Source organism: Aulonocara sp. 'chitande type north' Nkhata Bay, linkage group LG11 (genome assembly GCF_057382095.1).
Source record: "Aulonocara sp. 'chitande type north' Nkhata Bay isolate Kocher_YH1m ecotype deep benthic linkage group LG11, A_spYH_male_GT1.1, whole genome shotgun sequence".
Lineage (NCBI taxonomy): Eukaryota > Metazoa > Chordata > Actinopteri > Cichliformes > Cichlidae > Aulonocara > Aulonocara sp. 'chitande type north' Nkhata Bay.
In genome coordinates, this window is record NC_141354.1 from 31,603,991 (window position 1) to 31,616,594 (window position 12,604).

General features: G+C 39.9%; 3 protein-coding genes across 3 annotated transcripts; all 3 read right to left on the bottom strand.

The window, feature by feature from the left end:
- Nucleotides 1–1,974: 1,974 nt before the first annotated feature.
- LOC147319481 (chemerin-like receptor 1) lies at nucleotides 1,975–4,624 on the bottom strand. Its single transcript, XM_086310025.1, has one exon. The coding sequence runs from the start codon at nucleotides 4,585–4,587 to the stop codon at nucleotides 3,589–3,591; it is 999 nt and encodes a 332-aa protein (XP_086166151.1). The 5' UTR covers nucleotides 4,588–4,624; the 3' UTR covers nucleotides 1,975–3,588.
- Nucleotides 4,625–5,531: 907 nt separating this feature from the next.
- LOC147319482 (chymotrypsin-like protease CTRL-1) lies at nucleotides 5,532–7,406 on the bottom strand. The gene is made up of 7 exons (XM_086310026.1): nucleotides 7,271–7,406; nucleotides 6,903–7,006; nucleotides 6,697–6,776; nucleotides 6,535–6,616; nucleotides 6,255–6,435; nucleotides 5,923–6,053; nucleotides 5,532–5,727 (listed from the first exon to the last, which is right to left on the bottom strand). The coding sequence occupies exons 1-7, from the start codon at nucleotides 7,404–7,406 to the stop codon at nucleotides 5,566–5,568; spliced, it is 876 nt and encodes a 291-aa protein (XP_086166152.1). The 3' UTR covers nucleotides 5,532–5,565.
- A 452-nt stretch (nucleotides 7,407–7,858) lies between these two features.
- LOC147319483 (heat shock cognate 71 kDa protein-like) lies at nucleotides 7,859–12,378 on the bottom strand. The gene is made up of 9 exons (XM_086312160.1): nucleotides 12,244–12,378; nucleotides 10,904–11,108; nucleotides 10,542–10,747; nucleotides 10,075–10,227; nucleotides 9,447–10,002; nucleotides 9,125–9,327; nucleotides 8,805–9,003; nucleotides 8,461–8,693; nucleotides 7,859–8,269 (listed from the first exon to the last, which is right to left on the bottom strand). The coding sequence occupies exons 2-9, from the start codon at nucleotides 11,106–11,108 to the stop codon at nucleotides 8,075–8,077; spliced, it is 1,950 nt and encodes a 649-aa protein (XP_086168286.1). The 5' UTR covers nucleotides 12,244–12,378; the 3' UTR covers nucleotides 7,859–8,074.
- Nucleotides 12,379–12,604: the final 226 nt, after the last annotated feature.

Sequence of the window (12,604 nt, forward strand, 5' to 3'; positions counted from 1 at the left end):
GAATTTGGTGTAAATATTATGACAGAATGGATCCACCCATTTTTTTGCACACTTAAATACACTAAGTACCAACCGAGCATTGTTTACATTCCACAGACTACTGGAGGATTGCTGTAGTTTCTTGAACTAGTTTAACATGAGTTCACTGTACTCAAATGGCCTCCACAGTCACTAGATCTCAACCTACGCCGACAGATTGGATGTGCAAGCATTATTAAAGGTCATAAAACCTGTCTTGGTGGATAGAAGGCTGTCACATTATATTGGTCAAATTAACGTGGGAGGTACTAAATGACTCATATGAAATATTTTATTTTCACAATAAGATTAATCTTTTATTTACAGATTTTTCCTGGAGATTCTTTAAAAGGCCCACAATTTCATTTTCTCAATAGTTAACACAAACTTCTCAAGATCATCTGTGCATGTCTGAGTACAAATCCAATCCAGAAAATGAGTGGGTGACAAAGAGGTAACAAATACTGAACTTACTGACCAGCTACACATAGATCCCAACAGGACAGCTCCAATACCACAGTTGCAAATGTGTCTGCATTCATTTTTAGTATTTGTGCTTTTCCTTGTTGTCTTTTGTCGTGGAATTTTGTAAATAAAGTCTGCAACACTGAAAGAGCTGTGATCAAACTGTCACGGACTGTAGTAGGACTCAGGCACAGAGCAGAGGTCAATGCAAGAAACAATGTTTATTTACAAAGTCACCAGGTACAGATATATAGAGTGAGGGAATAGCGGTGGTCCAGGGTCATAAAGGAAAGTCCGGGAAGGGAATCACGTTCACTCTTGCTCCTCTCTTCACAAAGGTTCACACGTCGGGTTGGTCACGGCTCCGGGGAAACTGTGCACAGAAAAAGGTGGGTTACGCTAACGCAGAAATCACAGACAAACTTCACAGAGCTAGAGATGACAAAGCTGAGATTCACTAACGTGTCTCACACAATCATCCAGCGATGAGACTGTCTGCGTCCCTGCCTTAAGTGTCCAACCTGTAATTGGTGCCTGATGAGACACAGGTGTGTACGCCGAGGGCGGGAACCCGCAGTGAGCTCCGCCCTGGCGGGGAGGCAAGAGGAGAACGTACACAAAAACACATGTGGCCTTGTCGAGCCGGCCGGGCAGACACGGGGACCATGACACAAACTATTTATTACTGCGCAGGAGAATACACATACACACTCCCAAACATGACAGGTTCATAGTAATGAGCATTCTAACCTCGGGACAAGCATGTTTATAACATCCCACAAACTGTATATCGTTTCAGTTACAACAGTCTTTTGTCCAGCCTGGGCTGTTGCTGCACAAACAAGACTCCCACTATCCTTTCCCAGGCCACCACCTGGCGCTGGCCGTGCACTTCATCCTTCTGAGCAAAACAGTTAACAGATAACATAGTGAAACATTGTTAGGCCTAGCTAAGCAGTTTTCACAAGCTCATGCTGACACATACTTGCTTCATCTTAAGCAGGTTATACAAAAGTTTGTACAGAAATCATACAGTGAAGATGTACCAAAAGCAGCATTAGAGCTTGTGAAGCTTCAGATACTTTAGCCTGCAGAGACCTGGCCTGATGAAGTAGCTCGCCAGAATCGCAATCACAAACAAAATTACATTTATCACCAAGGTTTTACCCAAATGAGGAATTTGTCTGCTTGTCATAGTGCGCCAGTGGTACAAAACTGAATACATGTCTCTCTCTCTCTCTCTCTCTCTCTCTCTCTCTCTCTCTCTGTCTCTCTCTCTCTCTCTCTCTCTCTCTATATATATATATATACATATATATATATGTACACATATATATATATATATATATATATATATATATATATATATATATATATATATATATATATATATATATATATATATATATATATATATATGTCATCAAATTCCTGTAACACTATTTCCTATAAAGACAAAGGCCCAGTCAGCATTTACTCACATTTGCACAGAAGCCTTCTATATGGTGTTGTTTTGTTTCCATGGCCACTGTGTCTATGGAGATGGTGTTTGCTTGGTATTGCAGTTCTGTGTGTCTCAGTGCATATTGAATCCTTAGCCAGATTCTAAGCAGTACCAAACATTACAGTGATTTGCTGTCATGTGATTGACTGGTTAGAAATTTGCCTTAACACGCAGTTTAACAGGCGTGCCCAATAAAGTGGCTGATGAGTCTAGGTTGTTGGCTTTCCAAAATCTAATTTTACTGACACTTCAGATCCTCCATGAATGCCACCCGTTAACTTGCTTATATAGAATTAAAGAAACATTAGACAAAGACAATTGCAGTCTTTGGCATTTCGAGTTTTTATATACACATGTTTCATTTCTAAACAGCTTGACAAAGGGAGTGATCACAGATGACCAGTTTTGGGACAATGTGTTCAAAAGGATGGGTTGTCAGGGTTGAGCTTGTAAGCCAACTCTGAATACACTGCTTGTCCTTCTTCTAACATTTTCACACTGGAGAATGGAAAACTGGGTGTGAATGTAGCATTTGTGGAATTGTTTTTCTTGAGCAATATTGGATTTATTGGAATTTTAACAATGACTGAGTTTAATGTGCTAAAGGGACAGATAAATATTGTATAATTTTACAGTTTTTGAATCTAATAATGTAAATCATACAGTCGCCATTGTAGGATTGTAGTTTTGCGTTTAGCGATATTGCAAAATGTTTTTCAGCAACATTGTGGTAAGAAAAAAATGTAACAATGTTTTTATTGCTACTGAGTTCCATTTTTAGTTTTAGCATGAATAGTGAAGCAGGTGTTGTTCTGATAATAAAAAAAACCACAAGAAAAAAGAAGCAAGCACAGCACATCTGTGCAGCAAGATAAGATAGATGCTGTTTAAATCTCAGGTTCATGTACCACACTTCATGGTTTAATAGCTTACAAATAATATTAATGTTGGTCATTTTTGGGACCTGTTTTCATCGTTGTTTTGTTTTAAAAGTGATGTTTTTGTGGTTTGTGGTGTACTTTGATTTACGCAATGTGTTCCATTTTGCAAATGCAAGAAGTATACAGCACCATGATATCCTGTAAGATAAAACAGCGGTTGCCAGGGCGCAAGTAAGGTTTGTCAGTCAAATGCACCCTTTTATCATGTTTTTCTTTACCAGACAAAAGAAAAATGCAAAAAACTCAATCACTGTTCAGTCACTTGTCACAGTTTTATAGATGTTGATAGTGATTTACATGGTTAAAGAAGCTGGAGCAATAAAATGTAGATATATATATACAAATATAAAACTGATGTAAAAATTTTGACATTCAAATGATAGAAATCCAAGACCTTCAAAACCACAGTATAGAAGTCTTATTTTCTTTTTAAAAAACTTGTGTTATATGTTACATTAATTGATTAATCAAGAACTTAATCCGACTGATTTGATTGGATTATGGTTTCATGCATAATTATATTGTGCCTTACCCCAACAGACTTATAGGACACCCATAATAATCAGAGCCAGGGTACCAACATTATACTGTATGTTTCAAAGAGATGAGATGAACATCTTGCATTATTGATTTATTTCATCATCTATTGGTGAGATCTTATTAAGTGCTAAGTGTCTTTTCAGTGATGACTACTTTGCTTTCTGTGCAGGATTCAAAAGCAGCTGGGTTGAGCTTCTCTAAAGTCGTGGCAGCGTCTGACTTTCGGGAAATCCTTGAAAATGTTGATGACATGGAGTGAGTGAAGATAAATGACACGTGGTCCTCTGCCAGAGCACTCTCAAGTACAAAACATATGGACTGCCGAAGCTTCTTCGTGAATTCTTCACACATGAAAACATAGAGGATGGGGTTCAGGCAGCTGTTCAGAAAAGCCAGACTCACAGTCAGAGGACCCATGATTCTAACAATGTTCCTGAGATCTGGGTTATTCACAGCCTTTAATTCTATAAAGTTAAAAACATGGAAGGGTAACCAGCAGATGAAGAATGCAAAAATGATGGAGAAAATGATTCTGCGAGATCTCCTTCTCCTTGTTCTCTGCATGCGCATTGCACGGATCCCTATGGCCACATAAGAGATGACTATTACCAGGAATGGGATCACAAAGCCCATAAGAAAGCGAAAAATGTGGAGACTCCATTTTTGTTCATGTGTCATAGAATAACCACAGTAATATGTCCCATTATCTCCTAACACGGTGCGAAAAGTGGCATAAGGAGTGCTGCAGATCGCAGCAGTCACCCAGATACCAGCACATATGAGCTGAGCTTTGCAGACTGTGCGTTTGTTCTGTGCCCACACCACCACCCAGATGGACAAACAACGATCCAAACTTATAGCTGTCAGAGTAAAGATGCTGGCAAACATGTTGACTAAACTCACAAAGTTGTTGAGCTTGCACACGAATTGTCCAAAAGGCCACTGGTGACTCTGAGAGAGAGAAATGACTGAGAATATCAGGAAGGCTGTGAAAAGGAAGTCAGCTATGGCCAAGTTAAGAAACCAAATTGAGTTTACAGTTTTCTTCATTTTGAATCCAGTCACGTAGATAACCAGAGCGTTGCCCAGAGTTCCAACTATAAATATCAAGCAGTACATGATAATGGCGGCTCTTTGTATGTATGTCGAAGCTGATTCCAGTGTAGATTGACCTGTGAAGTATTGTATTATTATTTTAACACATAATATAATATAATATAATATAATATAATATAATATAATATAATATAATATAATATAATATAATATAATATAATATAATATAATATAATATATACACGCACACACAAAATAAGTGCTTTGCAGATTTTATATATGTATATTAAAGTATTGGCACATGATCTATGCACCATATCACAAGATCATGCGTTTCAGTTTGTGTAACTTAACATGTGCACAGCTTTAACTAAATTTCTGTTTTAGTGAGAACTGACAACAGGCATGTAAGTATCTTACCAGTCCCCATGTTTCTTTTAGCTGAGAGATTCTGTCTTTACTGCCTCTTCTAGAAGTCTTTGATTACTCTTCCCTTTTAGTTTACGCGGTAGCAAATGAAGCAACGCACGCAGAAATGAGCTGATAGAAAACCAGCAACACCCCAGAATATGCTAATGCTGCAACACTTTTGTAATTATGCTTCAAAAGTGGGAGACGCCTTACATGTGTAATACTGTACAAGGTCTGTCTTGTTATAGTGTGTGGTTTCCAACATTTTAGTTCTGCTATGCAGTCTTTAGTAACCACTTTCACTATCCTACCCAATCACCCTCACTCTCTGGCTTATCAGATGGGCATGAAAAACAACAAACCAACAGTAGCTGTTTTAGAAATCTATTGTTCTGTTTGTCACAAATTCACCAAACATCAGTATTGTGGGATTTGCTAACATCAAATGTCAGTTGTAATAGTAATAACTAGTAAAATACTAGTGCGATTGTTATTCATTTACCGATAATATTGTAATCATTGATGGAAAGATGGGAAACGTGGTGTGCTCTTATTTATTTTGCTAGCAGTATATTAAAGGGAAGCCTACACATGTGTGTTTTGCTGATTTATTTATTTTTTTCTTAAGCTTCAGTTATTAGCAATTGTTTGGTCGACCCAGCTGCGCAGGTAGGACACACGAGAATACACAGCAGGGGTGTAGACATTGCAGTTAGAGGTTCCCCAGGACACAATACCAGTGAGGTACCATACACCACTGCTCTCACAGACCAGAGGGCCACCAGAGTCACCCTAAAGTAGACAAAGGGGATGTTTTTACTTTGTTGATATAAAAGAAAATATTATATTTTTATCATGCTCTTGATATTATTCAGCAGTGATGCATTTAATTTCTGCATTTTCTGAAAATTCTGAGCTACCCCCTAAAATTTGACCTTCTAAGAGTATTTCTGATCATTGTCATAATCATTTTGAAGTGGTTGTTACCTGACAGGAAGACACTCCAGAAGCACCAGCACAGATCATGGCATCAGTGATTCTGTTGTAACCCCAGTAGCTCTTGCACTGATCAGGGCTGATCAGAGGCAGGGCGGTCTGCTGGAGGAAGCGAGGGCTTGCTGAGAAAAACAAAAAAAAAGGATAGGAATAAAAAGAATTAGTCTAATTGCAAACAAAGTCTTTCACATTTTTCTCCAGGAACTATGCAGCAGTGTATATTATTCATTTATTTATCTGCATTACCTTTTTGTAAACTAAGTTTTTTACACCAGTGTATTGTGAGATGATTATCTCAATTTACCCGTTGGAAAAAAACTCACATGTTACTCCAGTCCGGCCCCATCCAGTGGTGACACATTTGGTTCCAGAGGGGATGCTGCTGGTGGAGGACATCAGGCACACAGGTGACACACGGGAAGTATACTGTGCTGGGGAGGACAGCCTCAGAAGAGTGATGTCATTGTTAAAGTTCTGGGAGTTGTAGTAGGGGTGAGTGATGGCCTAGATGAAGAGGTGAGGATAAACCACACACAAATATAATACGATTCAGACAAGGGCTTTGATGAAGACAACTTTCATTTGTGTTGTATTATAGCTCACCCTAGAAATGTACATGACCTGAATTGGCTCGCTATTGTACTGCCGATCATGTTCTCCCAGGATCACACGGTGGCGTGATGGACTAAAAAAAAGAAATAAATCAGGTGGATGATCAAAGTGTTGGAAGACTTATTGTGTTGCTACAGCACTCAAGTGACTTACTTCACACCGCAGTGAGCAGCAGTGACAACCCAGTACTGGTTGATCAGTGAAGCTCCACAGAAGTGGAATCCAGTGCTATCCTGCAATAAAGAAAAAAAAATATCTGTAACAAACTTCTACATTTTAATTTAAAATGAAATAAGTTGTTGTAAATTGTGACTGTAGCAAAACCACATTGTTTGTGAGTAGTAAATAACTGAAACTACCTGAAGCGAAACCTGCCAAGGCCAGGAGCCAGACACAGCATTTTCCCCGTTCACAATCTTGTTGTATCCACTCACTTGGGGCTTGATAGCAGGCACTCCACACCCTGAGACCCAGTGACATAAAAAAAGCTCAAAGTTATTTGACAAAAAGTGTCAGAGTTAATTCTGTATGTATTTTTGTACTTGTCTTTTTTGGTGGTGCACAAAATGCTTAACTGTGTTTCCCATTTTCGCACACAGCTGACCAGTGTGTAAAGTGTTTACTTTTGTGCAGCTAGTCAAACAGCAAGAGTAAAATCCACAACTACCACCACAGATCTCAGAGTGTGGTAGCAAATTTCTTTGTCATGAAATCACAAATCACTCACCCAATGCAGAGGCCACAAGAGCAAAGCAACTGATGATCAAGAACATGTTTGTGTTTCGGTCGTGATTCCCGAGTTTCAGATATGGGGCACACTTGCTTTTATATGCACATCCAATACGCTTGACCCTGAACTGCATGTGTAGGTCTTCATGCCCCACCCACAATCCCCCCTTTCATGTGCCCACAGTATGGGAAAATGGCATCTGGTGATAAACTCAGTTTTTGCTGAATTCTAAATTCATTTTGCTAAAAGGCAAAAGCACCAAGTTGTCATGTAATAGACAGGAAAAACCTTTCATTGACCTTTGATCAAGATGTTCCAAGGTACATGCTCTTGCTTGCATCTTATCTTTCAAACTCACACATTTACAGTCAACATCTCACCTCTTTTTAACATCGACCTTCTTTCATTGTGGCAATATTTCCTGTAAATATTTCTTGTTAATAGGCAGGAAAAAGATACTGATCAGATTACATGTGGTTCGTTTACAGGAACCAGTTTTATCTGCACTTTTCTACAGCTGCAAGTTGAGTGTCTCTGTGCATACCTTAGTTTCACAAATGAGAAGATACACACGTTAAAGTTTTCAAATCAGAATTTTACTGTTGATATTTATTGATTTTTTGCATAAAAAAGCATTGATACAAAGGTGTGACTTTTAAACTATCTAAATATGCATCTGGATATTGAATGTGATGTGTGCTTAGATATTGCAAAACATTTGTTATAAACTTGACTAGATATTTATCAGATGTGTACTAGGTAAGGTGAATATCTATTGGCAAATAGTAAAAAACACTGAGTTCAGTCAACTTCCTCGATAGTTGGGCCAGAAGAGGAGCCACCTCCTGCACCGCCAGGGAAGCCACCGGGCATTCCTCCTGGCATTCCTCCTGGCATTGCTCCTGGCATGCCCCCTTGATATAGTTTAGAGATGATAGGGTTGCACACCTTCTCCAGTTCCTTCTGCTGGTGATCATACTCCTCCTTCTCTGCCATCTGGGGAAAGAAAAGAGCAAATATACTCTACTATGACAGAAGGCTTTGTGGGTCAGGAGTTGACAGGAAGCATATGACAGGAAAAGGAAAAAGGATATTGATTCATAACTTTGATACAATGTAATGCTCACTGCTTTCACAATTTTAGATAAAGAGGAACCTCGGTCTACTTTTAAGGCATGGCTTTTTACCTGGTTTCTGTCCAGCCATGCAATGACTTCGTTGCACTTGTCCACAATAGTCTTCTTGTCCTCTGGGCTGATCTTGTCTTGGAGTTTCTCATCCTCTACGGTGCTCTTCATGTTAAAGGCGAGAGATTCAAGGGAATTCTTGGCTGTCACTTTCTCCCTCTGGACTTCATCCTCAGCCCTGAACTGCTCTGCTTCCTGCACCATGCGCTCAATGTCTTCTTTGCTCAACCGGCCTGTGACAGAATTAAATTTTTTTCCCCTGCATTCATGTATAGGATTTGATTTTTTCATAATAAATTTGCTGCTGGATATATGAATTAGTATGTATTTTTTCATAATTGTACCTTTGTCATTGGTGATAGTTATTTTGTTCTCCTTTCCAGTGCTTTTGTCCACTGCAGACACATTGAGAATGCCATTTGCATCAATGTCAAAGGTCACCTCGATCTGAGGAACCCCTCTTGGAGCAGGTGGAATACCAGTCAGTTCAAACTTCCCAAGGATGTTATTGTCCTTAGTCATGGCTCTCTCACCTTCATACACCTGAAAACAATTATTCATATTGTAGCTTAATGTATCAGAGTCAGGTTTTAGTGTACACAAGTACCTAGAATGCAGCTGGGCATAAGGGTTAAACAGTTACACAACTTTAACCCTGATGTACCTGAATGAGCACACCGGGCTGGTTGTCTGAATAGGTGGTAAAGGTCTGGGTTTGCTTAGTGGGGATGGTGGTGTTTCTCTTGATAAGGACAGTCATTACTCCTCCAGCTGTCTCGATTCCCAGGGAAAGGGGTGTGACATCCAGCAGGAGTAGGTCCTGTACATTCTCAGACTTATCCCCAGCCAAGATGGCGGCCTGCACAGCTGTGGAGATTTTCCACAAAGTTAAACTGATTATGGTTTCAGTCAGCAGCTCTGTTTTATTGAGCCATAGTGCCAATAATATAGCCAAATATATAGTGATAAATGCTGCAGAGACCCACCTGCACCATAGGCGACAGCCTCATCAGGGTTAATGCTCTTATTGAGGTCACGACCATTAAAAAAGTCTTGGAGCAGCTTTTGAATCTTAGGGATACGTGTGGAGCCGCCCACCAGGACAATATCATGGATCTGTGTCTTGTCCATCTTGGCATCCCTCAGGGACTTCTCCACAGGCTCGAGGGTTCCACGGAACAGGTCTGCATTGAGTTCTTCGAAACGGGCCCTGGTGATGGAAGTGTAGAAATCTGTACCTTCATAGAGCGAGTCGATCTCGATGCTGGCCTGGGTGCTGCTGGAAAGGGTACGCTTGGCGCGTTCACAGGCTGTGCGGAGGCGACGCACGGCTCGCTTGTTGTTGATGATGTCCTTTTTGAACTTGCGTTTAAACTCAGCTGTGAAATGGTTCACCATGCGGTTGTCAAAGTCCTCACCGCCCAAGTGTGTGTCACCAGCAGTGGCCTTCACCTCAAAGATACCGTCCTCAATAGTCAAGATTGACACATCAAAAGTACCACCTCCGAGGTCAAAGATAAGCACATTGCGCTCCCCACCGACCTAAATTGAGAGGAGAGAATTACAAAGAGGAAGCCAAAATAGCAAAAGCTGAACATTTTAAAATTAGCTTACCTTCTTGTCCAGTCCATAAGCAATAGCTGCAGCAGTAGGCTCATTGATGATGCGCAGTACATTAAGGCCAGAGATGGCCCCAGCATCTTTGGTGGCTTGACGCTGGGAATCGTTGAAGTAAGCTGGAACTGTGATGACTGCATTGGTCACAGGCTGTAAAGAGAATAAGACACTAAGTTAATATTGCTTCTTTTTTTTAGATCTGAAACTGCAAACATGAAAACTGTAAGGAACCACTTTATCTAATTATAATTTACTATACAGACACCACAGACACTAGATAACCTGGGGAACCTGCTTCATGTCAAAGTCATTAAACTTCAGTGCTATTATATTTTCAAGAAGTATTCATATTTAGAAAGATTAGCCAGTTTAGTTTGCTGATAGTTGCAGGGTTTTTTTCCTGCATAAAACCCAACTTTTCCACCTAATTTCAACGATCCTGTTATCCATTCACTTTTATCTACCTTGCCAAGATATGCTTCAGAAATCTCCTTCATTTTGGTGAGGACCATCGAGGATATCTCCTCTGCGTAGAAGGTTTTGATCTCACCCTTATATTCAACCTCCACTTTAGGTTTGGATGACTCATTAATGACTTTGAAGGGCCAGTGCTTCATATCAGATTGTACCACGAGATCGTCAAACTTACGACCAATCAGACGCTTTGCATCTGGAAATAGATTTAATGGAAAAAATTCGAATTGGTTAATGTAATGTTCAGTTTGGAGTGTATCGACAATATTTACGTGGTTATAAAGGACACAAAGAATACTTTTATTTGATCACTACTTCAACTGATTTGTCGGTTGGGTATTGGAGTTCTTACCAAATACAGTGTTGGTTGGGTTCATAGCCACCTGGTTCTTGGCGGCATCTCCAATAAGTCTCTCTGTGTCTGTGAAAGCCACATAACTGGGTGTCGTCCTGTTTCCTTGGTCATTAGCAATGATCTCCACTTTGCCATGCTGGAAGATTCCCACACAGGAATATGTGGTGCCTAGATCAATACCCACTGCTGGTCCTTTAGACATCTGTGACACAGAAGAGAAACGTAGTACTGCAATCCCACATTTTTGCACATACTCATCATTATTGAGCCAAGGATTATTATCTGTTTGTATTTTTATAGTTCTAACATTTTCTGTGTGAAAATGTTATTTAAAATGTTACTGTAAGCATCTAGAAAGGTGAACCTGGTGCTGTTACATAAGCCCAGACACCACTACCACGTGAGGTCCGGTTTGCGGTGGTGTGCTGTCACAGTACCACAGTGACTTAAATGACCAGCTGACACTTGAAACATATACTACTGCTCTTCTGCCTTGGCAACATAATACTAGAGTGTCTTACTCAAGCTTTTAAATGTGCTACACTAATCCTGCAGTAGTGACCGGTGTATCTATTTTCCGACAGCTGGCTCTAAATAGCTTTCACTTATTATATAGAGTATCCTCATGTCTGCATAGTAATGAATGGACTGTGACAAAAAATTTTCAGGGATCAGTTAATCAGAGACTCAAACCTGGCCTGGTTCCTTTTAAAACTAATGATGTGAAAAAAGAAATGGACAGCATTCACATTCAGAAGGATTAGCAAAGTAGTCCTCTTATTATCACAGTTCTTGGAGTCGTGTTTTGAATTAATTGCCAAACTAAGGGAGCAAGACCCTTTTAGGAGCTGTGAAAATCACAAACACCCAGTTGATTATTACACTAAATCACAGAGCATAACGTTTCTTGGCTTATCTCCTGTTTTCTTTCTGTAAATGTGTCAATCATTGTTCCTCCAAGGCTCCAGATATGTTGCAAACAGAACTTATTATTGAATTATCACTTGTTATCCAGTTGGGTAACACAGAGCAGAAAATGCTAACAAACTGTTGTGGCAGCACTGTACCAACATCTGAAACTTGTTGCAAGACTGTTTTTACATGGAAATTAACCACCCACACAGAAACCACCCATGACCTTTGTGGAAATTTGAGAAACGTGAGCACTTTTCTTCATAGAGAATTAGATTTATTTTGTCATGCGATTGTTTGAAAAGAACCATGCAAGCCTCACTTGCTTGTGAATTTGACTTCTGCCAGTTAGACGTTGAAAGCAGTAAGCAAGACAGACTATGAAGCAAGGCCAGAAAGCAATTTATGCTTTTTATTCTTGTTACCTTTGCTGTTGAATTTTCAGCGCTTGACAGTTTACAGAATTAAAATGCTTTTTTTTCGCTCAACACCCAACACAGCCGTCTGAGCTTCTCTCCAGCACTCCTTTCCCCTCTTCTGGCAGGCAGACTAAGAGGACGAGTGTCAGTTCCCCAGTGTATAAAGAGCACTGTGCAAGGAGAGAGGGTGTCAGGTGATCCCATTGAGGAAAGTTCTCGATCCACGTCTTCTCTCTCCGAATCTCCAAATAGATTTCTATGTAAAAGCCTCTATTTTTAACTCTGTGGTTCTCTCCCAGTTTTACAGAACATAGGCATTACAGAACATGCTCTGTAATGAAGAAAGGTAGTTCCTGAACATTGATAA